Genomic DNA, 25,378 nt, shown 5'->3' on the forward strand with positions numbered 1-25,378 from the left:
TGGAGAGCGCTGGTGCACAGGAGGTCTCTGTAGCACAGGAGAGCGCTGGTGCACAGGAGGTCTCTGTAGCACAGGAGAGCGCTGGCGCGCAAGTGAGCGCTGGTGAGCGCTGGTGAGCAGGAGATCTACAGCGAGACTCAGCAGGAGATCGTTGGCGCATTGAATCAGTAGAAGTCTGGTCAGCAGGAGAGCGCGCAGGAGATCGCGGGAGCGCAGGTAAAACCTGGCACTTAAGGGACTCACCCACATTGTGGGATAAGCCCTTTTGCCCCGAAGGGACCGGTGCCCATTGGGCAACAGGGAGCATTGGCGCCCACTGCGCATCAGCGTCCAGGAACGGAGATGGAAGACTGGAAGGTCTGGCAGGCGTCAGAGATTGCGAACGATCTGCGGAGAGGTCTGGCGATGCAGCTGCAACGGTCTGCTCTCGTCGTGGAGAATTCTCTGCGGGGGACGTTGAAGGCGAAGATCCGAAGAGGCGCCTCCTAACTCCCTTGTAAGGAGAAGGAAGGCCTCTACGGCGAAGAGGAGGGCGAGCCTTACGGCGAAGAAGACCTCGAGGCACAGCAACACCATCGTCTGTCCTCCGAAGAGGAGTCTCTGTCAGTGCACTCCCCCGAGGGGGAGAATCACCCGCAGCAGAGACCGTTGGACCCACCTCCTCCCTCGAAGGATGTTCGGAGGGGGGAACTGAGCCTTCAGCAACATCCGCAACCGCAGCAGGGGTTTTACCCGACCCGTCGGAAGCCTCTGCCACAACAACGTCAACAATAGACAGAGGATCTACCTCTGCTATTACCGGCGACTGTTTGACAGCTGCACCCAACTGGATCAGATCAAACAGGGCTTCCTTGGAGGGCGAGCCCTTAAGCCCCAAGGAAGCCCAAAGCTGTAAGATATCATCGTTAGCAACATGGTCATCAACAAGATCAATGCCCTCCCCTGGAGGAGGAGGGGGAGCTGCCTCGCTATGGGAGGCAACGCCCTCTCCCGAACCCCGAGGTTGGGAAACAAAAGAAGGGCCTACGCTACCTCTCGACAGCCTCTCACGAGAGACCGATCGAGTGGGAGCTTCGGAGGAGGTTCGGGCAGCGGAAGAAGAATCCTTGGAACCTTTCTTCTTCAAGGCAGCCCTTGAAGGAGAAAGGTCACGCTTAGACTTCTTACGCCGCCGGGCAAACCTCTCCCACTGGGAGGTAGACCACTCCCTGCACTCACTACAGTTTTTATCCCTTTCACACCGTTGACCTCGACAATACGGACATAAGGTGTGAGGGTCCGTCTCGACCGCCGACATGAACGTTCCACAAGGGCGGTCGGGGAGTCCAGGGCACTTCCGCATGATAGAAAGGAAGGATGAGGCCAACTTCAAGCACAAAAGCTGAAAGAAAAAGCAAAACAAAATTAAGGCTGTCAATAATGTGAGGGCGAAGCAGAGACGTCTGCTCATCGCCCGAGCCAAAAGTGAAGTGAAGCAGTTCACCGGTGTGTGAGGGGGGGAGGGGTAGCTAGCTACCATTCCCCTACCCCCTTGCTAACTAGGGGGGGGGGGTAATTAACCCTCGTTAAAATTCTAATGGCTAGTCATTTCAGCTACGCCGAAAGTAATACCCCCCCCTATGTAAATAGCGTGGTTTGTATTTCAATTACGGAACAAATAATAATTATTACATGGTTAATAATACTAATGATACATAAAAATTACAACTTTAATATTAGTCTACATAAATATCTACAATTACATACTAAATTTACAGTATCAAATACATTGGAAGATCAACTTGAAAATTTCATTTATTGTGGTATGTTATTAGCGAAGACTCCCTGCCGATGAATCAGTTTTGGACTTGAATCCCAGATTGATGCATTTGTTTTATGAGAAGAATTAACTGCTTGTTCAACCAAGTGCTCCTCCTCACTGTCACTGTGTGAAGTCTGGTATGCATGTACGGAATTCTTGTTATCCCTTAGTGAATCTAGGTAGCTTGCTTTGCTGTCTACAACACTGAGTGAAATTCCAAGTTGGGCAGCATAGTAGGTAACCATTATAATAGCCTAGAAGTAAAAAGCCTTATCATTTCACGTATGTTATAATCAAGTGCAGATAAAATAGAATTAGAGATAATTACAGACGATAACTTACCATAAAACTAGATATGGGGACAAAATAAAAGTTTTACGATTGATTTTGTCAGTTTCAACAACTGACAAAATCTGAGAAAACAAGAATTATTTGAAAAAAATGCAAATAATACTAAAGTAAAAAAAATTACCTGTGAATGAGGCACACGGCCATAGAATTCATTGAAGCCAATGCAACCATCAGAAACAGCAAAAAGGATTCCACCCATACAGGAACATAATTTTGTCCATGTCCACAACTCTTCAAAAAGCTGTACGCGAGCCACAGCTCGCCATACCATTGTCATAAGAAGAAATGTGTATATAGGCATTCCAAAGCTAATGACTCCTGATGTACCCGGCATTAGCAAATATAAACCTGAGAATGGGGAAGAATAAATTAGCTTTAAAAAGTCAAGAGAAATAGAAATATAAAAACAGAAAATAAAGTAATATTGTGCCTCTTACTTCTGGAAAAATCTAAAAAAGAAAATAGAACACAGATACACAGTATCAATTCGCCAGTCATCAATATAAAATCAATAGTATATATCCATTTTTCTCTATAACAGAAATTATAGTCCTTGACAATCTACTGTAGTTCTTCAGCATGGAAACATTCTGATTTTACAATGATGGCATAAACATATGCTACTCATAAAATATAACATTAATAAAGTTGAATAACATCTTGTTTAAAAATAAAATTTTCAAGATATAAACCTTGACAACTTATGAAGAGATTACTACCTATATCAGTCTTCATAAGGTAAATTTTGATTATTCCTTTATCAATAATATTTCATATGTACAAAGTGGAGCCTAAACTGTCAAAGTCTGGTGAAAGGCTAATAAAATTTATCTAGACACAATAACAATATTAAATAAATTTCATATCCATTGCAATATTCCAATAAGAAAGCTCATCCCGGGTGCGGAGGTGACCAAAACTTGCTGGCATGTTTCAGCTCTATTGCATAATTTCTGTTTAAGAAAAACTGTGCTGCACAGTATTATGATGTGTTCCTTTGTCAGTGATATTGCAAGTATGTAGGTACTAATTATTATTATTATTATTATTATTATTACTTGCTAAGCTACAAACCTAGTTGGGAAAACAGGATGCTATAATTTATGCCCAGGGGCCCTAACATGACAAATTCGGAGATAATTTGTATTTTTCCTAACCATACAAACCTTAGCTATTTACATTGGGTTTACTTTCGGCGTAGCTGAAATGACGAGCCAATAGATTTTAACGAGGGTTAACTACCCCCGCGCTAGTTAGCGGGGGTAGGGGAAGTGGTAGCTTGCTACCCCTCCCCCCCCACACACCGGTGATTTGCTTCACTTCACTTAGAGGTAGGACTTGACTTGGGGGACTGGGCTGGCGGGCAAATATGTGTAAATAGCTAAGGTTTGTATGGTTAGGAAAAATACAAATTATCTCCGAATTTGTCATTTGTTCCGTAACCGAAATACAAACCACGCTATTTACATTGGGTGACTTACCCCTTAGGAAGGGTGGAAAGTCCCCAGCCTTACTGACTTTGGCTTTACCCGGGGGCTCCGCCTTCCAGAGAGTAACACTTGAGAAAAGGAGCCCCTGACCCTCACAAGTTCCTCGCTTCGCAAGGAACGTGTGGCCTACATAAGTCGTGTGTGGAGGAAAGAGCGTGACTCGTCCTATGAATTCGACCTTGAGACCTTTAGATAGGAATCCAGGATAGGACGTTCCCAATACCACCTCGTCAGGGTATGGGGGACGCGACAGTATTAAGCTTAATACTGGGAGCACAAGGAAGCATGGGTTACCTGCAGAAGTTGAGGTCAGCTATGCGGAGACCAGGATGCTGCTTCCCCAAGAGAGGGGAGGATGAAGAAAGAAGTAAGGGTCAGACATACTCTTTCATTCACGCAGACTAAAACCGGGTAACAACGCCCTCAACCTACTGCTACTTGTCCATAAAGGAGCCTGAGGTTAGACCAGCTGTTGTGCAGCCACCACAGGGCCGATAGAAAAGGTATCGAGGCTCCTGTGGGTCACGTCCTGCATGTAGTGGGCTGTGAAGGTCGTCTGACGCTTCCAAACCCCAGCTTGAAGCACCTGCGTCACAGAGAAGTTTCTCTTGAAGGCCAGGGACGTAGCGACACCCCTGACGTCGGGTACCCTAGGGCGACGTGACGGAGGAGGGTCTGGATTCAAGGCGTGATGGACAACCCTTCGAATCCAAGCCGAGATGGTGTTCTTGGTGACCCTCCTCTTCGTCCTGCCTGTGCTAACAAACAATGCTTGTACTTGAGGACGAACAGCAGCTGTTCTCTTCAAGTAACACCTCAGACTCCTCATTGGACATAGTAGCAGCTGGTCTGGGTCGCTTGTTACAGAACGGAGACTCGTGATCCTGAAAGAGTCGAACCGTGGGTCCGGCACTCCAGGGTTCTGAGTCTTGGCAACAAACTCAGGGACGAACCTGAACGTTACCTCCCCCCATCCCCTTGAATGGGAGATGTCGTACGAGAGACCATGAAGTTCACTAACTCGCTTGGCAGAGGCCAAAGCGAGCAGGAAAGCCGTCTTCCAAGACAGGTGGCGATCAGAGGCCTGGCGTAATGGTTCGAAGGGAGGTCTCTTAAGAGCCCTGAGAACCCGAACCACGTTCCAAGGAGGAGGTCTCACTTCCGACTGAGGGCAGGTAAGCTCATAGCTACGTATGAGTAAAGAGAGTTCCAGCGAGGAAGAAATGTCCACTCCTTTCAGCCTAAAAGCCAAGCTTAAGGCTGAGCGATAGCCTTTCACCGCTGAGACCGAAAGGCGCATTTCCTCCCGCAAATAAACGAGGAACTCCGCTATTGCTGGAATAGTGGCATCGAGTGGAGAGATACCCCTCCCACGACACCAACCACAGAAGACTCTCCACTTCGCCTGGTAGACTCCCGCATAGGACTTTCGCAGGTGCCGAGACATCCTCTCCGCAACCTGTTGCGAAAAGCCTTTCTCCGTGAGGAGACGCTGGACAGTCTCCAGGCGTGAAGCCGAAGCGAGGCTACGGCCTTGTAGAAGATGTTGCAGTGTAGTTGTCTGAGTAGCTTGTGTCGTGGGGGAAGTTCTCTCGGGAGCTCCGTCAGGAGCTGCAGAAGGTCCGGGAACCATTCCGCGTGATGCCATAGCGGAGCTATCAGAGTCATCGAACAGTTGACCGATAGTCTGGTCCTGTTGAGCACCCTTCTCATCAGACAGAACGGTGGGAAGGCGTACACGTCGATGTTGTCCCACCGTTGTTGGAAAGCATCTTGCCAGAGTGCCTCGGGGTCCGGGACTGGGGAGCAGTACAGAGGCAGTTTGAAATTTAAAGCTGTCGCGAACAGATCCACGGTCGGGGAACCCCACAAAGTCAGGACTTTGTTGGCTATCTGAGGATCCAAAGACCACTCGGTACTCACTATCTGCGAAGCCCTGCTCAGACTGTCGGCTAGCACATTCCTCTTGCCAGGAATGAAGCGAGCTGATAGTGTTATCGAGTGGACTTCGGTCCACCTCAGAATCTCTACTGCAAGATGGGATGGCTGCTGCGAAAAAGTACCTCCCTGCTTGATGATATAAGCCACGACCGTGGTGTTGTCGCTCATCACCACCACGGAGTGACCCGCCAGGGTCCGTTGGAACTGTTGAAGAGCCACAAAAACGGCCTTCATCTCTAGCAGGTTGATGTGAAGGTACTTTTCTGATTCTGAACAAAGGCCTGAGGTCCTCTGGTCCAGAATGTGCGCCCCCCACCCTTCTTTTGACGCGTCCGAAAACAGTGTCAACTCCGGGGGAAGGACGAGAAGATCTACTCCCTTTCGCAGGTTCTCGTCGAGCAGCCATCACTGCAGGTCCGCCTGTTCCGAAGGTCCTATCAGGACCTGGAAGTCCGGGGAATCGGATCCTTGATTCCACCGGGACTTGAGCCGCCACTGCAGGGATCTCATCCTGAGACGGCCATTTAGAACCAGACGAGCCAGGGAGGACAGGTGACCTAAGAGACGCAACCACGATTGGGCTGGAAGCTCTTCTCGCCTGAGGAAGGGTTCCGCCACCCTCCTCAGCCTTGCTATCCTGTCGTCTAATGGAAAGGCTTTGTGGAGATTGGTGTCTAACAACATGCCTAGATAAACCAGTCGTTGGGACGGCTGCAGAGAGGACTTCTCGAGATTTACCACGATCCCCAGATCCTGACAAAGTCCCAGAAGCCTGTCTCGGTGTCGAAGAAGGGTCGACTCCGAATCTGCTAGGATCAGCCAGTCGTCCAGATAACGAAGGAGACGGATGCCGTTCCTGTGCGCCCAAGATGAAATCAGGGTAAACACTCTGGTGAACACCTGAGGTGCTGTGGAGAGACCAAAGCACAGCACCTTGAACTGGTAGGTCTTGCTTTCTAGGCTGAATCTTAAGTACTTCCTGGAAGACGGATGGATTGGGATCTGGAAGTACGCGTCCTTTAGATCCAGTGTGCACATGAAGTCTTGTGGTCTCACCGCAAGTCTGACCGTGTCCGCTGTCTCCATGCTGAACCGAGTTTGCTTGACAAACTTGTTCAGAGCTGAGAGGTCGATGACAGGTCTCCAGCCTCCAGACGCCTTCTTTAAAAGAAAGAGTCGACTGAAGAAGCCTGGGGAGCCGTCGACGACCTCCTGGAGAGCATCCTTCTTGAGCATGGTCTCGACTTCTGGCATAGGAGCTCAACGACACTGGATTCGCTGTCAGGGGAGGTTGAGATGTCGTGAATGGGACGCGATAGCCTTGGCCAATCACGGAGACCGTCCAAGCATCGGCCCCATGTTGCTGCCACCTGTGCACGCAACTTTGAAGGCATCCCCCCACAGGTGGACACGCGGGGCGACTGCCACTCCTAGCGCTTGCGGCCGCGGCTGCTCCCCCTAGGAGTCTTGCCTCCCCTGGAGGACTTACCGCCCCTCTTGTCCTTGGCTGGAAAGGGCTGGGGCTTAGACACCACTTTCTTAGCTGCCGGCGCCTGCTTTGGTGTCTTGCGAGGCTGCTGCTGCAGTTGCTGCGGAGATGGAGGCTTGTAGGGCCGAGATGCAAGGGCCCTTTGGAGGAGGGAGTCTTGGCTAGACTTCCTCTACCTCTCAGCTGTACGTTCCATGTCTTGAGGCTCAAACAGATTCTCCCTAAGGAGGGAAGCGTGCCTGAGCCTGCAGACATCCACGGCGGGGACCTTCGGATGGATCTTCTTGGTCACCGCATCACGACGCTTCTACACCGAGTTGGCCCATAGGTTGGTAACCTGATGTGCCAGGAACTCGATGGAGCGAGTGCCCGAGAGGAGGAAGGTCTCCAGGGCCTTCCTATTGGTCTCCTTAGACAGATCCTCGGAGCGCAATAGGATACCCAGAGAACCTAGCCAGATATCCAGCCATGAAGTGGCCTGCATGGCGCACTTCGCGACCTTCTCATGGCTCAGGATCTCCGACGCCGAGAACGTCACCTGCCGGGCAGAGAGCTTCTCAAGAGGAACTCCCCTAGCGAGCTCTTCTACCAAATGATGGAGGGGAAGAGCGAGGCTAGACTCCCCCATGATCTCAAAATACCTCCTCTGCTGGAGACGAGGAGGTGGGAGGAGTTTGCTCACGGCAGAGGAACGACTGGAGGAAGCGAGAACCGCGAGTTGAGCATTGGCCCTGGCTCTGGCACTCCTCAGCCCCTGGGACCAGGGCAAAGCCGCACTGGCCTTGGAGGGCTTCTGAGTTCCGTACACCTGATCCAGGACCGTGTCCCTGCCTTCACGGGGGGCGATCACAGGGTCCATGAACCCGTTGAGCTGTCTCATCAGGCTCAGAACCTGCCAGAAGGCATGCTCAGACTCTTGCTGGTCTCCTCCCTGTGGACTGGCAGCTAAGTCTCCTGTCCCCGGAATCTCTTCCTGGGGAGATGCGTGGACGTTCTCCCGGGGTGCAGCTGGATCCTGACGAATTCGAGAAGAAGACTTCAGAATCGTCTTGGAGTCCTTGGGTTCTCTCCTGGGCGGGATACACGACCCCAACAAAGAGTTCTGGAAGGTGCCTTCCACGCGAGACGATTCCCCTCCACGAGGAGACGACTCCCCCCTTGGTGCCGAGGGGGAGACCGCTACCTCACTGGATTCTCCTGAGGATGGAAAAGCCTCGTCCTCGGGAGAAGGAGAAAACGCCTGCGAAGGGGACGGAGCCTTCCTGACGGACCTCTTAGGAACCAACTTCTCCCTGGGAGAAGTCACCACGAAGTCCACTCCTCTCCTTCTCTTCAGCGGGGGCGAGGCCGCCGTTGGCTTGTGTCCTTGATCGGCGAGTGCCGTCTTCATAGCCTTCACTAACGCCTGCATCAGAGGACCAAACCAAGACTGCCGAGACACGGACACAGAGTCCGAAATTCCCGCTGGAGGGAAGGGGATCGGGCGATCCTTCGGAGTGGACACCACTGGACCTGCCTGTAAGGAAAAAGGGGAAGAAAGTTGCTCTGACCTCTCCGATGGGTCTTCCCTATCCTGAAAAAGAGATCTGCGCTTAGGCGGAGGCGATCCTGATTGCGGTCTGGCGACACGCGTCCCTGCTGCTGTCGCGAGCTGCGAAACCCGACGCGAACGGGGGTCGTGCTGACGCTCGTGCGTAGGCGAAACTAAGGAGTCGCGCGCGAGAGGCTGTTGAAGCGCGGGCGCGCAATCGCGCGAAGACAATCGAGCGCGGGCGAATAAGCGCGTGGGCGGGCGAGCGAGCGCGTTGGCAAGCTGGCGAGTGAGCGCGTTGGCACGTGGGCGAACGAGATCGCTCCGACGACCGCTGTCGATGGTGTCCAGGGGACCTGTAACGCGTGGGAGAGCGATGGCGAGCAGGCGATCGATGGCGCGTAGAACGCGCAGGCGAGCGACCGCGCGTGGGCGAGCTGGTAGAAGGAGACCCATGTCTCTCCAGATCCTCTGGGCGCCGACGCGTAGGAGAGCGCTTGCGAAGAATCACGTGGGCGGTCAGGAGATCGCTGACTCGCTGGGGACCGTCGACGCGCAGGAGATCGCTGACGAGCAGGCGAACGTTGACGCGTCTGTGATCGTTGGCGTGCTGGTGATCGTTGGCGAGCAGGAGGGCGACGCGTGGAATCCTGTGTGGGAGCTGCCGGCGCATTGCGCAAAGGCGAACGTTCACGAACGGGCTCAGGAACAGGAGGTGCTTGGGCGTGAGGGCGTACAGGAACCTTGGACGTACGCGTTGGAAACCGCGAGCGTTGCTGCGCTGGAACCGGCTGACGAGCAGGATCGTGAGGGCGAGGAGAAGAAGAGTCCTTGTCCAAGACCTGAACCGAAGTTCTAGGTCGCGCGGGCGAGCGTGGGCGCACAGGGCGAGTGTCAGGAACTGGGAGCGCAGGTGCGCTCTGACGGGCAGGAGATTTAGTGCGCTCAGGAGACCGATGGTGCGCTGGGCGCACAACAGGAACAGTAGGATGTTCGATGTCCTCAGGAGAGCGCTGGCGAGCAGTGGGGCGACGATCATCAGGAGAGCGCTGGCGATCAGGAGAACGCTGACGAGCAGGAGAGCGCCTGTGCGCTAACACTGCAGAAGGGCGCGCAGGGGAACCCTGACGCGCAAGGGAAGCACCCACACCGTGGGAGGCAACCCTTTGCCCCGAAGGGACCGTTGCCCGTCGGATGACGAGGTCAGACTGCTGTCCATCTGCACCAGAAGCGGAAGGTCTGGAAGGCGTTGGAGAACGAGAGCGATCCCCGGAGAGGTCTAAGGAAACAGGAGCTGCAGGCTGCTTACGGAGAGGAGAGTCCCCATCGGAGGAAGGAGGCGAAGATTCAAAAAGGCGCCTCTTAGCACCCTTATAGGGAGATGGAAGGTCCTTGCGACGCAGCGGACGGTGAGCCTTACGGCGAAGGCGGCCACGAGGGGGGTCATCAGGATCATCAGTCCTCCGAAGGGGAGTCTCAGTCAGAGCGCTCCCCCGAGAGGGAGGCTTGGCCGCAGAAGAGCCCGTGGGACTCCCTTCCCCCTTCGAAGGATGTACAGAAGGGGGAGGAGAGCCTTCAGCAACGTCATCCACATCATGAACCGCAGAGGTTTCCCCAGACCCGTCGGAAGCCTCTGCCACCACGACGTCGACGATAGACAGAGGATCTACCTCTGCTATCACCGATGACTGCTTAACAGCGGCCCCCAACTGGACAAGGTCAAACAGGGCTTCCTTGGAGGACAGGCCCTTCCGCCCCAAGGAAGCCCAAACTGAAAAAGATCATCATGAGACACAGGATCATTATCAAAAGCCCTCTCCCCCAACCGAAGGTCGGGAAACAGAACTAGGGCCTGCGCTCCCACTCGGCGGTCTCTCCTTAGGAGCCGGACGAGGGGGAGCTTCAGAGGAGGTTTGGGCGGCGGAAGAAGAGTCCCGGGAGCCTTCCTCCTTCAAGGCAACCCCAGAAGGAGAACAGTCTCTCTTGGACTTCTTCTTACGCCGGCGGCCAAACCTCTCCCACTGGGAGGCAGACCACTCCCTACACTCACTACAAGTATTTTCTCTGTCACACCGTCGGCCTCGACACTGCGGGCAAAGGGTGTGAGGATCTGTATCCACCGCAGACATGAAAGTACCGCAAGGGCGACCGGCAACACCAGGGCACTTGCTCATGGTGGACATCCAAGGGCGAGGCCAACTTCAAACACACACAAGCTGAGGAAAAGCAAAAAAGATTAAGGCTGTCAAACGAGGACGATGGACAGACACGTCTGTTCATCGCCGGAGCCAAAAGTGAAGCTAAGCAAATCACCGGTGTGTGGGGGGGAGGGGTAGCAAGCTACCCCTTCCCCTACCCCCGCTAACTAGCGCGGGGGTAGTTAACCCTCGTTAAAATCTATTGGCTCGTCATTTCAGCTACGCCGAAAGTAAACCCAATGTAAATAGCGTGGTTTGTATTTCGGTTACGGAACAAAGGGAAAATAGCTCAGTGAGGAAAGGAAACAAGGAAAAATAAAAAATTTTAAGAACAGTAACAACATTAAAATAAATATTTCCCACATAAACTATAAAAACTTTAACATAAGAGGAAGAGAATAAAATAGTGTGCCCGAGTGCACCCTAAGGCAAGAGAACTCTGATCCAAGATGGTGGAAGGCCATGGTACAGAGGCTATGGCACTACCCAAGACTAGAGAATAATGGTTTGATTTTGGAGTGCCCTTCTCCAGAAGAGCTGCTTACCATAGCTAAAGTTTCTTCTACCCTTACCAAGAGGAAAGTAGCCACTGAACAATTACAGTGCAGTAGTTAACCCCTTGGGCAAAGAAGAATTGTTTCGTAATCTCAGTGTTGTCAGGTGTATGAGGACAGAGGAGAATCTGTAAAGAATAGGCCAGACTATTTGTTGTATGTGTAGGCAAATGGAAAATGAACCGTAACCAGAGGGACGAATCCAATGTAGTACTGTACTGTCTGGCCAGTCAAAGGACCCCATCACTCTCTAGTGGTAGTATCTCAACGGGTGGCTGGTGCCCCGGCCAACCTACTACTTATTGTATTTATATGGAATAAAATTTATTTTTTAAAGCAAAGGCAGTAATTCTTCGTTCCTATTGTAATTATGCGGTCCAAAATTCTATGCAGTATATGCAGTCAACTCTCCTTAACTTTGGATTCTACTATATGCTGTACAATAGTACTATTGATACCATTATAAAAGCTACATGCTGGAAATTCCCTTATACATAGCCACTGATCCGGGAAGCACTAGTTAAAACCTTTAAACCATGCAATATCCGGTGCTATTATAGTATGCTATCTACCGCCGATTTTGCTATCTACCGCCGATTTTGCTATCTACCACCCCTCTCTGACTATAATATGATACCTAGCATCAGTCCCTAAGAATACGGTCTACTTGCTAATCCGCCTCTAATGAGGAGGATCAGTACCGACTTGATAACCTAACCTAACCTAACCTAACCTAACCTAACTCAACCCAACCTAACCTAACGTAACCTACAAACTGCTTATAATTATGCATCCATATTGTCCTTCCAATAAATATTATTAAACTATCATTAAAGTCCAATGCAGATAACATATTTGTGGTAAGTAATCTGTTTGATAATCCTCATCAAACAGGAGGATTAACATTGACGGTAGATAACATACTTTGTGGTAGATACCATACTATAGTAGAAATTCAATGGTAGATAGCATACTATAATAGCACCCAATATCCAATAGTTGGTCTGATCATCACTCAGTAGAATAAGCAGCTATAAATTCATTGCTTCCTACTTGATGGGAATGTTGACCCAAAGGGCTAATAGGTCTTTGCCATTCTTCCCTCTGTTAGGTTTACTTTTTCCTTTCTGTTATTCACACATTTTTAATTGTTCATTTCCTTAAGTCTTTTGCAGGCAACAAAAACCATCTAGTTTAATTTTCCTTCCCCTATAGCACATTCACTCCTATCCTTTCTGTCTCTCATGGAGGAGTAAACTGGAAATTTGGTTGTTGGTGAAAGAAATAATTTTCTTATAACTATATTTGTTTATGAAAAGTTACATTTTTTAAATGAAAGCTCTTCAAATATATCACAATATAATAACATAAGATATTTCCAACTCTACCAAATATTTTTTTTTTCAATTTCTATTATAACAGAGAGGAAATTTCTTTAACTTTGTCAGTTTTTTTTGGGTTGTTGCTCAATGTACAAAAAAAAAAATTTTTATCACTGTAAACACCTGGAAGGATGGTGTAGGAATTTTTCTTTTTCATGGACCAGGAAATGAGCAACCCTATCGGACCCTTTCTACCCCTCGATACATTCAGATCGCGATCTATTGAGGAGCAACTGATTCGATCCTGTTATGTTCTTATTTTTCTTTATTGTCTTAACGTAAATATATTTGAATTTCACACTTATATCTCCTACAGTCTGCCCTAGTGCAAGAGCCCATGTCTTGCTATTGGCAAGGCGTTCTTAAATGAACGAACGAACAAAAATCATCTCTTTCCTCGCAAGGAGGTATAAGAAATGGATAGTGTCAAAACTGTTCTGTGAAGGAATCTGAGCTTCTTGCTTACATGGACAATTTTGAGGTGGTGCGTTTTTAGCATTTCCACTTACACTATTAGAATACACAAGTCTACTTGAAAATTTAGGAGCAATAGAAAAGATACTATGATGTGATGGTTTTGAGTGGACTAAATTTCATTCTGGAAATTAGGACGTGAAAGTGCAGACAGTTTTGGAACTGGAAGTCAAACCCTATGGATTAGACTAAGTTGATCATTGGACATTATTACTACTATTATTATCATTATTATTATTATTATTATCATTATTATTATTATTATTGGCCCGGAACCAGCCTGAGTATCCACCGGAATGAAATTATGTCTAGAGACCATTCTGATTCCAGTGGTTTCGTCCTGGATAGTGAGTCCACTATCACATTCTGGACTCCCGCTAGGTGAGTTGCTGACAGGAACCAGTTCTTTTCACCGGCCGTCACAGGTCGACCCAGAAATTATTATTATTATTATTATTATTATTATTATTATTATTATTATTATCATTATTATTATTATTATTACTAGCCAAGCTACAACCCTAGTTGGAAAAGCAAGATACTATAAACCCAAGGGCTCCAACAGGGAAAAATAGCTCAGTGAGGAAAGGAAACAAAGAAATAAATAAACAATATAAGTAATGAAAAAATTAAAATAAAATTCTAGAAATATTTTAAAAAACATTAACAACATTACAGCAGATAATTTATATATAGATTATAAAGACTTATGTTAGCCTGTTCAACACAAAAAAAAAAATTTGCTGCAACTTTGAACTTGTGAAGTTCCACTGATTGAACTACCCGATTAGGAAGATCATTCCACAACTTGGTAACAGCTGGAATAAAACTTCTAGAATACTGTGTAGTATTGAGCCTCATGATGAAGAAGACCCGACTATTACAATTAACTGCATGACTAGGATATTACTAACAGGATGGAACTGTCCAGGAAGATCTGAATGTAAAGGATGGTCAGAATTATGAAAAATCTCATGCAACATGCATAATGAACTGATTAAACGATGGTGCCAAAGATTAAAATCTAGATCAGGAATAAGAAATAATTCCTGCCCAACAAATTAAGATGAGAATCAGCAGCTGAAGACTAGACAGGAGAACAATACTCGAACCAAGGTAGGATGAAAGAATTAAAACACTTCTTCAGAATAGATTGACCACCGAAAATCTTAAAAGATGTTCTCAATAAGCCAATTTTTTGTAAAATTGAAGAAGACACAGATCTAATGTGTTTCTCAGAAAGAAATTTGCTGTCGAGAATCACACCTAAAATTTTAAAAGTCATACAAAGTTAAAGAAACATATCAATGCAGAGATGTGGATGTTGGGGAGCCACCGTCCTTGACCTACTTACAATCATACTTTGAGTTTTGTTAGGATTCAACTTCATACCCCATAATTTGCACTATGCACTAATTTTAGCTAAATGTCTATTAAGGGATTCACCAACCGCAGATCTACATTCAGGAGATGGAACTGATGCAAAGAGAGTAGCATCATCTGCATATGCAACAAGCTTGTTTTCTAGGCCACACCACAGGTCATGTGTATATAGTATGAAAAGTAATGGGCCAAGGAACACCAGATATCACATTCCTTTACTCACTATAGTTCCCATCGACAACAACTCTTTGAGATCTATTACTTAAAAATTCAATAATGATGCTAAGAAATGACCCACTCACTCCCAACTGCAAGGGCCCCATGATTAACACGGTCAAAGGCAGCACTAAAATCAGGGCCAACCATATGAACCTCCTGACCACAATTAAGGGATTTTTGTACAGCATTGGAGATTGTAAGAAGGGCATCACATGCTCCAAGGCCTTAACGAAAACCAAATTGCAAATGAAGGAACAGATGATTACCTTCAACAAACCTATTAAGATGTTTTGCCATAAGATGTTCAAAAACTTGAGATAATATGGGAGTTATGGAAATTGGGAGGTAATCAGTTGGACTTGAGCTACCACAAACACATTTACCTAATGGAGTTGCATTACCAATTCTCCAACAAGTGCTAAAAACACCTCATTATTCTAACTTGCAGAAAATAACTGATAACTTAAGAGCTAAGAAATCTGCAGTTTTATAAAAAAAAAAAAAAAAAAAAAAGTAAAAACACCATACGGGTCTACACCTCCACAAGCATCAACGTCAATCAAAAAATCTCAATTATTTTAGCTTCAGGAAAACAGGAATGAGGAAGATTAAGTTTCTTGTTACTCTGCCCTTTTGGTGGATGTGCTTGACAGTAAGTCAAACACATCAGCCAAAAAGGGTTGCCTTTTCCTTTGGACAGTGAGTGACAGAGCTATTTGGTTTAAGTAAAGGAAGAGCTGTTTCATCTACACCTAGAGTGTGCTGATTTAAGGGTACCCTCCCCACTATATTTTCCTGGGTTGTACCAAAAATGGTTTCTTTTAGTGTGAAATTGTATTCCTTTTCAATAAGTCTAATAAATTTACTTAATAGATCATCAATAGAGTTGATCACTTTATATCCAATACTGTATGAGAAATCTTCATCATTAGGTTGAGAGCATTGTTTAATTTCGATTTGAGGTAAGATATATGTGTTTTCCAATTCAATAGAGTTAAATATTAGTCACATAAATTATATCTTCTCCTGAAATTGGATATGAGCATTGACCAATGTGGCTTTGTGTCAATCTACTATTCTTATAAAACTTAATTGTTTAGGTTTTTTCCGGACAAATTCTGAGACAACCAGTTGCAGTCCAAACTTCTATTTTTTGAATGGAGTTATTTGGCATTCATTGCAGGTGACAAAGATTGTTTGATGGGTACAGTGATATACTGCAAAGTAGTAAATGTAAAGGCTATTTTGCCTCAACTCCTAAAGGCATTTCAGCTATGTCATTAATTGCTAATACAAAGACTCCAACTTACATTAAGACACTATTCTGTGGCAAACCACAGTACTAGGTAGTCGGTGACTCATGACCGGGTTAGGTTCCGTGAAACAGATCGTAAATCGATCTGTGCGAAGTCGATCTCATGATGTAAAAATTTCCATAGATTTATTATGCTGTGCCATTACTCGATGTTTTGATGTTGAGAATAATATAACTCAGCAACGAATCAAAAGGAAATCACTCGATTTGCCAGCTCTCCTTCTGCCAGAAATATGACGTCAGAACTCGACAAAGAATGACTTGTGAAATATGTAAAACCGTTTTCTGTTTATCTTGCAAGAAATAAAAGTATACTTAATTATCAAGCAAAAGTAATTCATTTTTTAAATTTAAAAGAAAATATATTATTTCTAAGATAATACTTGTTCTATTATTGTATAGTTAGCCCTCCTTATTTGTGGGTTTGGAAATACAAAATCCCATATTCACGGTATTACGATAATCATTTTTACGGTCAGACTTTTTCAAACCAACAGTGCAAAGCAGAACAGCCCAACTTATTTCTTTCATCTTATTTTCAGCTAAACTATCACAATACTGTTGTCAATTATTATAAATAAAATTGTGATGTATGGATCGGAGTTGTGGGGAATGAAAGTGATGGAGAGACAGAAATTGAATGTGTTTGAGATGAAGTGTCTAAGGAGTATGGCTGGTGTATCTTGAGTAGATAGGGTTAGGAACGAAGTGGTGAGGGAGAGAATGGGTGTAAGAAATGAGTTAGCGGCTAGAGTGGATATGAATGTGTTGAGGTGGTTTGGACATGTTGAGAGAATGGAAAATGGTTGTCTGCTAAAGAAGGTGATGAATGCAAGAGTTGATGGGAGAAGTACAAGAGGAAGGCCAAGGTTTGGGTGGATGGATGGTGTGAAAAAAGCTCTGGGTGATAGGAGGATAGATGTGAGAGAGGCAAGAGAGCGTGCTAGAAATAGGAATGAATGGCGAGCGATTGTGACGCAGTTCCGGTAGGCCCTGCTATTCCTCCGGTGCCTTAGATGACCGCGGAGGTAGGAGCAGTAGGGGATTCAGCATTATGAAGCTTCATCTGTGGTGGATAATGTGGGAAGTTGGGCTGTGGCACCCTAGCAGTACCAGCTGAACTCAGTTGAGTCCCTGGTTAGGCTGAAGGAACGTAGAGAGTAGAGGTCCCCTTTTTGTTTTGTTTCATTGTTGATGTCGGCTACCCCCCAAAATTGGGGGAAGTGCCTTTGGTATATGTATGTATGTAATTGTAGGTAAAAATCATTACAAGGAATGGGATACCTTCTGAGTAGCAAATCGGCTGCAGCATTCTTTGCTAGTGAATCTGCCTCCTCATTTCCAGATACACCTACTTGTGCTGGAACCCAGCTAAAGCAAATGTTATACCTTTAAGGCCAATATTTAAAAGCCAATCAAAAATCTTTAAAACTAAAGGGTTACTAGAATTAAAACACTTTAAAGCTCGTAGGACACTTCTTGCATCACTAAAAATGGTAACATTGCCCTCATCTTTTAATGCTATTTTATCAATAGCGGTTAGTATGCCATACAGTTTGGCAGTAGATATGAAAGATAGAGGAATTGCACCTCTAAAGTTAAAAGAAATCCAACGCCAGCATCAGATTTGGAGCCATCAGTATGAATAGAAGTCAATTCCCTATGTTTTCCAATTCAGTCATATTCCTTTTTATACCAACAAAATATTTACAAAAATATATCTCTGGTAATTTCCACGGAGGGGTTGGTGATAACCTAAATGGAAGAACTCTAATTCTTGCTATATCAAGACTGTTTATTAATTGTTTTACACCAAAACAAAAAGGTTGAGGAGATTTTGGGAGTAATTCAAAATATCAATAATGCCTTATAAAGTTTGGAGTCTCACAGGCTAAAGAATTAGGAAGTCTTTGCCACCTAAAACGATACTGAACAATGGAAGGCTTTCGGTAAAGGTCTAAAGGTAATTCTCCAGAGTCAACAAGAAGACTTGGGATAGGCGGAGTTCTAAACGCTCCCGTGGACAATCCATGTATAGAATCTAATATTTTTAATCGGCTTGTGGTGGCTGAGGAGTATATTTTACACCCATAACTAATTTTTTTTAAAAATTAAGGCCTTGTATAATTTTCAAATAGTTTTGCACTCTGCCCTCCATGATGTTTGGGACAATAATTTTAAAAGATTCAGAGCCTCAAAAAAAATTTAGCTTTTAATGCTTTTAAGTGAGGAAACCATATAAGCCTACAATCAAATATTAATCCTAAAAATTTAGCTTCACTTACACATGGGATCCATTGACCTTCAATGTATGTATCCAGGTCTGGGTGTACCTCCTTGGACAACAGTAGTTTTGCTTGTCGAAAACTTAAATCTATTCTTATCAGCCAACTAAATAATTTTGTCAGTTGGGAGTTGTAGTTTTCTCTCAACCATTGCCATTCTAGCGACAGCAAATGATATGAAGATTATCTACAAATAGTGTCGCGAGAATATCTTGGGGAATGACAGAGGATATCCCATTAATGGCTAGTGCAAATAGGGTTACACTTACCACACTACCCTGAGGAACTCCTCCTTCCTGACATTTCCTCTGATAGAGCTTCTCCCACCCTCACTTGAAAAAAATCTATGTGACATAAATGATTGAATGAACAATGGTAGCTCTCCTTGTAATCCCAAATTATGAATGGTTTTAAATATGCTATATCTTCAAGCAGTATCATATGCCTTTTCAAGGTAAAAAAAAAAAAAAAAAAAAAAAAAAAAAAAAAAAAAAAAAAAAAAAAAAAAAAAAAAAAAAAGAAACGACTATTACATAGGGCTGTTTGAAAGCAAAGGCTTCACATATACAGGACTCCAGTTGTACCAACACATCAGTTGTCAAGTGCATTTTTCTAAATCCACACTGGCTAGGTGATTAAATACCCTTCTTTTCCAGGTACCACATCAGTCTTGCATTGACCATCTTCTCCATGATCTTACATAAGCAAGATGTCAATGCAACTGGTCGATAGTTTGCTGCTAAAAACTTGTCCTTACAAAGTTTTAAAAAGGATAAAATAATGGCTAGTTCCCAAACATTTTGATAACTATGATCATGCCATATTCTGTTAATAATGTTTAAAATAAATAACTTGGTATTAACAGGTACACGTTTAATCCATGCATATGAAATTCCATCGGGTCCAGGGGATATATCACTAAAAGTAGTAAATGCAGAATCAAATTCTCTTTCAGTAAAACCAGAATTGTATGACATTTCCTTCCTTTGCAAAATCTAAAATTTTCTTTTTTTAAATGCTCCTATACTGGTGACCAGGAGCTGCTTCACACTTGCATGATACATTTGAGAAAAGGTCAACCAGGGCATCGCTAATCTCAGCTGCTTCAGTCACATATTGCCCATTCACCTTAAACACTGGTAGTGGTTTGAGGATAAATTTGCCTGCTATCTTTTTTGCCTTCCTCCATACAGAAGATGGTGGTGTTCTACTGTTGACTGAGGAAACAAAAGATACCCAAGATTGGCGCCTAGCTTCTTTCATGGCACGACGGAACTGTGCTCTACATTTTTGGTATATTATCAAATTCTCCTCTGTAAGGCATCTACGCAATCTAGTCAAAGATTTTCTTGTGGCTCTGTGCAAGCAGTTAATTCTGAAGACCCCTAGGGGACTGGCCATTGTTCGAATAACCCTGTGGTTTTGGGAATCAAATTGGTTCCTGCTGTATGGAGAGTTGCATTCATTCAGTAAGTCTACGGCATCATCAACACTTCCAAACTATTCTGCACTCCCCTCAATTTTACTTAGCTCACGATATTTAACCCAGTCCGCCTAGTCAAGATTCCATTGTGGCAATCTTTGTTGGTTTTTATAATGATTGGTGCATGATCTCTTGTGTGACAATCATCTAATGTCCTCCAATCGAAATCAAGAAGGCAGTTAGAGCTTGCAATTGAAAGGTCAATGCATGACCAAATACCTGTCTGAAGATGGAAGTGTGAGGGCTCTCCAGTATTAAGGAGTCTAACATCCTCATTTTCCACAATTGATGATATAATATTTTTCTGGTGTTTGCTAAAACATCGTCACATAAAGGATGTCCACCATTTACATCTCCATGTAATAGATAAGGTTAAGAGAGTTGTTGAATCACCTCTACTAAATCATCATACAAAATGTTATCATTTGGAGGTAAGTACAGAGAGCAAATTGTATATTTTCTCCCTATATCAATCTGTACAACCACTCCCTGTAGAAGTGTACGAATAGACAAAGATATTTGGGGAACATCTTGACGAACGTATATAAGACTTCCACCATGGCACCCTACATGATGATCATATGGTATCCTATAGCTAATATTTTTTAAGTACAAAGAGTATTATCATCAAGTTTGCTATTATGTAGACATATAAATATCAGGGAGTGCTCATGAATAAGGAGCTTACATTCTTCATGTTTGGTCCTTAAACACTGACAAATCTATTGCAAAATGGAGGAAAAAAATTTGATTTATTTTCTGGAAGACATCTTGGATGAGGTCTTCCCGTTAGCAGAATTGTGTGTAAAAATTCTGTGTATAATCTTTTGCTTTAGAGACCAGTACAGTCATGGGGTCACAAGACCATGTGTCCGACCCCACTTTAATCATTTACCATTGCAAGCGACCTCACGTCACGCATATTTTAATTTCCCTTAGATTTTGCTAAGTTGCATTGGATTTATTTTGTTTTGTGCTTGTTTAACCTCTTGCTGCTGTTAAAATGTCTGATTTAACTATGTAAATTTTGTGCAATAAAATAACAAGATTAAGTTAATAACACCCTTTCGTATTACTACTCCATTTTTTGATTGATTATGTCTAACATGAACATTTAATCTAAGGACAGTATACCAGATATATTGAAAGGAGTAAGTCTAAATACCTTGAGAGTATAGTGTGTTAGCGAGTGACTTAATATTCATTATATGCTTTGAAGGTAAAGATCCTTAACTTTTACTTTAAAACAATACATCACTGCTCCCTCCATTGCCATTGTCTAAATAATTTCATTATGTAAAATTCCTGTCCAGCGTCTCACTGGGGTCCCTAGGACGGAGCCGAAACAGAGCCTAAGAGTGGAATAGCTTTAGACCCGACAAAGCTAAAGTAGGCCATCAAATTACCTTTATTTCACGTGTGGGGTTTGCAGGGCTCTGGAGAGTACAGGTTTTTTCGTTTAGAGTGAAGGTATATGAACTACATCATCAAAGTTATTAACCCTTTTACCCCCAAAGGACGTACTGGTACGTTTCACAAAACTCATCCCTTTAACCCCATGGACGTACCAGTACGTCCTTGCAAAAAATTGCTATAAAATTTTTTTTTTCATATTTTTGATAATTTTTTGAGAAAATTCAGGCATTTTCCAAGAGAATGAGACCAACCTGACCTCTCTATGATAAAAATTAAGGCTGTTAGAGCAATTTAAAAAAAATATACTCCAAAATGTGCTGGGGAAAAAAATAACCCCTGAGGGTTAAGGGTTGGAAATTTCCAAATAGCCTGGGGGTAACAGGGTTAACAGGGTGTTTGTGCCTTGTGTGATAGTGCTATTTTTCCTTCCCTGCTGATCTTTGCGTAAGTGTTGTAGGGAGACTTTCCCGGAACAACAAGTTCCCACTCAATAATTAAATAAATATACAGTACATTTCTCCTTATAAAGCATGTATAAACCTCTTAATAATTATCACTATTAGAATTACTATGCAAAGGGTTTATCACTAAATAGTTTACATGTGTTAGTTAAACAGTTGCCATGTATATTTGTTTGTTTTTCCTTAGTGCACTGTGCAGGGATGGAAACTGGGCAAAGGCTGGGTCCAAAGAAGTGAATACGTTGGGCTGTGTTCAGCAGTCCTAATCGAAAATAATTGAAACATTATTTAATATTATACGGATTTCTGAACCGTGAATAACAGAAACCATGAAGACCGAAGACTGACTGCATTCTAATGGGAAAACTGATTTTAATTTAAAAAAAAAAAAAAAAAAAATGGTTCAAATGGACTTCTGGAATTAATCAAGTTCGAACTCCGGAGTATCCCTATAAAGTACTTCTAGGCAAAAGATGAGGGTTAGTATTCTTGTATAAACAACTCCCTTTTTTATTATTAAAGCTTACCTGCATTGGTTTAGCATTGATTGACCTTTAGAATAGCAGCTGAGAAAATGTTTTCAAACTATTACAAAAACAATTCAAAGTATTTCTTTACTTTCTTAGGTACCTGTAATAAGAAAAGGGTAAAGACAAAGGCATATGCAATATAAGAAACTCACTAACCTATAGTCATGGCAGAATAAACAACAGTTGCTGCATAGATGTTAAATGGCCTGAAACCAAAGGCAGACACGTAAAAGCATTGTGCAATCAGGAAAGCACTGAGTCCGTGTATAAACAATTCATCCCAGATAAGAAGGGCATCTCCAAATACAGAGCATATCAAGCCAAGCAAAATTCTCCTTGAATATGCATACCTGGAATGAAAATAATTATGAACAGAATTAATGAAAATTTTACTATATAAACATTTACCCTAAATTCATATTGGTTCTTATTGCTTTTACTTGAAGCTGTGTTGACATCTACCAAAACATAAATATTTCCCGTTCTCACCTTAACCCTTTTACCCCAGGCTATTTGGAAATTTCCAACCCTTAAACCCCAGGGGGTTATTTTTTTCCCAGCACATTTTGCAATATATATTTTTTAAATTGCTCTAAAAGCCTTAATTTTTGTCATAGAGAGGTCAGGTTGGTCTCATTCTCTTAGAAAATGCCTGAATTTTTTCAAAAAATTATCAAAAATATGAAAAAAAAAAACATTTTTATAGCATTTTTTTGCAAGGACGTACCGGTACGTCCATGGGGGTAAAGGGATGGCTTTTGTGAAACGTACCAGTATGTCCTTTGGGGGTAAAAGGGTTAAAAAATGTCTTTCTCCACTGAACCACAAAGCAATATGGTGGCTGATACCACTACAGTAACTAGTTGAATAGACAACATAAATACATCCTATATTTCAGTCTAGAAGTTGAAAACCAGATCATTACTCTCTTGGCATAACTGATCAGTGGGGAGGAGGAGAAGGATGTACTGTATATGAACATCAGCAGAGAATAAAAACAATAAATTTTATTATTAAAATGTTATTTTTATAATAAAATAAATTTTTGAATATACTTACCCGGTGATTATATAAGCTGCAACTCTGTTGCTCGACAGAAAACTCTACGTTAAAAATCCGCCAGCGATCGCAATGCAGGTAGGGGGTGTACTTCAACAGCGCCATCTGTCGTGCAGGTACTCAGTACTCAATGTAAACACAGAACTCAATTTTCTCCTCGGTCCACTGGGTCTCTATTGGGGAGGAAGGGAGGGTCCTTTAATATATAATCACCGGGTAAGTATATTCAAAAATTTATTTTATTATAAAAATAAAATTTTTCAATATTAAACTTAGCCGGTGATTATATAAGCTGATTCACACCCAGGGGGGTGGGTAGAGACCAGCAATAATTGTTTACATTATTATGAGCTAAGGATTTTTTATTTCATTTTAGCAGTTATTCAAAATAACAAACATAAAATAAATAAGTACCTGGTAAGGAAGTCGACTTGAACAATTACTCTGCCTTTTTAAGTACGTCTTCCTTACGGAGCCTCGCGATCCTTTTAGGATGCTGAGCAACCCCTAGGATCTGAAGTATCAAGGGTTGCAACCCATACAACAGGACCTCATCAAAACCTCTAATCTAGGCGCTTCTCAAGAAATGACTTTGACCACCCGCCAAATCAAGTAGGATGCGAAAGGCTTCTTAGCCTTCCGGACAACCCAAAAACAAAAATAAAACATTTCAAGAGAAAGATTAAAAAGGTTATGGAATTAGGGAATTGTAGTGGTTGAGCCCTCACCCACTACTACACTCGTTGCTACGAATGGTCCCAGAGAGTAGCAGTTCTCGTAAAGAGACTGGACATTCTTAAGATAAAAAGACGCGAACACTGACTTGCTTTTTCAATAGGTTGCGTTGATTATACTTTGCAGAGATCTATTTTGTTTAAAGGCCACGGAAGTTGCGACAGCTCTAACTTCGTGTGTCCTTACCTTCAGCAAAGCTTGGTCTTCCTCATTCAGATGGGAATGAGCTTCTCGTATTAACAGTCTGATAAAATAGGGTAAAGCATTCTTTGACTAGGCAAAGATGGTTTCTTAACTGAACACCATAAAGCTTCAGACGGGCCTCGTAAAGGTTTAGTTCGTTTTAAATAGAACTTAAGAGCTCTTACAGGGCATAAGACTCTTTCTAGTTCATTTCCAACCATACGATAAGTTTGGAATATCGAACGATATTGGCCAAGGCCGAGAAGGCAGCTCGTTTTTGGCTAGAAAACCAAGTTGTAGAACATGTAGCCGTTTCGGATGAGAATCCGATGTTCTTGCTGAAGGCATGAATCTCACTGACTCTTTTAGCTGTGGCTAAGCATACCAGGAAAAGAGTCTTTAAGGTGAGATCTTTCAGGGAGGCTGATTGTAGCGGTTCGAACCTGTCTGACATAAGGAATCTTAGTACCACGTCTAAATTCCAACCAGGTGTAACCAAACGACGCTCCTTCGTGGTCTCAAAAGACTTAAGGAGGTCCTGTAGATCTTTATTGTTGGAAAGATCTAAGCCTCTGTGACGGAAGACTGATGCCAACATGCTTCTGTAACCCTTGATAGAGGGAGCTGAAAGAGATCGTTCTTTCCTCAGATATAAGAGGAAGTCAGCTATTTGAGTTACAGAGGTACTGGTCGAGGATACGGATACTGACTTGCACCAGTTTCGGAAGATTTCCCAGTTCGATTGGTAGACTCTAAGGGTGGATGTTCTCCTTGCTCTAGCAATCGCTCTGGCTGCCTCCTCCGAAAAGCCTCTAGCTCTCGAGAGTCTTTCGATAGTCTGAAGGCAGTCAGACGAAGAGCGTGGAGGCCTTGGTGTACCTTCTTTACGCGTGGCTGACGTAGAAGGTCCACCCTTAGGGGAAGTGTTCTGGGAACGTCTACTAGCCATCGAAGTACCTCGGTGAACCATTCTCTCGCGGGCCAGAGGGAAGCAACTAGCGTCAACCTTGTCCCTTCGTGAGAGGCGAACTTCTGCAGTACTTTGTTGACAATCTTGAACGGAGGGAATGCATATAGATCTAGATGTGACCAATCAAG

The 25,378-nt window shown here is 44.0% G+C and overlaps 1 protein-coding gene across 1 annotated transcript in view; it reads right to left on the reverse strand.

Moving 5' to 3' along the window:
• Positions 1-1,691: 1,691 nt before the first annotated feature.
• The window catches only part of LOC137619725 (lysoplasmalogenase TMEM86A-like), a 104,630-nt gene continuing 80,943 nt past the window's right edge, over positions 1,692-25,378 (reverse strand). Inside the window, exons 3-5 of the mRNA XM_068350020.1 lie at positions 22,460-22,653; positions 2,274-2,500; positions 1,692-2,055 (exon numbers count right to left, since the gene is read on the reverse strand). Coding sequence (XP_068206121.1) covers positions 1,795-2,055; positions 2,274-2,500; positions 22,460-22,653 — 682 coding nt within the window. The 3' untranslated portion in view covers positions 1,692-1,794. The remainder of the gene's footprint in view (positions 2,056-2,273; positions 2,501-22,459; positions 22,654-25,378) is intronic.

This window comes from Palaemon carinicauda, chromosome 26 (assembly GCF_036898095.1).
Source record: "Palaemon carinicauda isolate YSFRI2023 chromosome 26, ASM3689809v2, whole genome shotgun sequence".
NCBI classification, from domain to species: domain Eukaryota; kingdom Metazoa; phylum Arthropoda; class Malacostraca; order Decapoda; family Palaemonidae; genus Palaemon; species Palaemon carinicauda.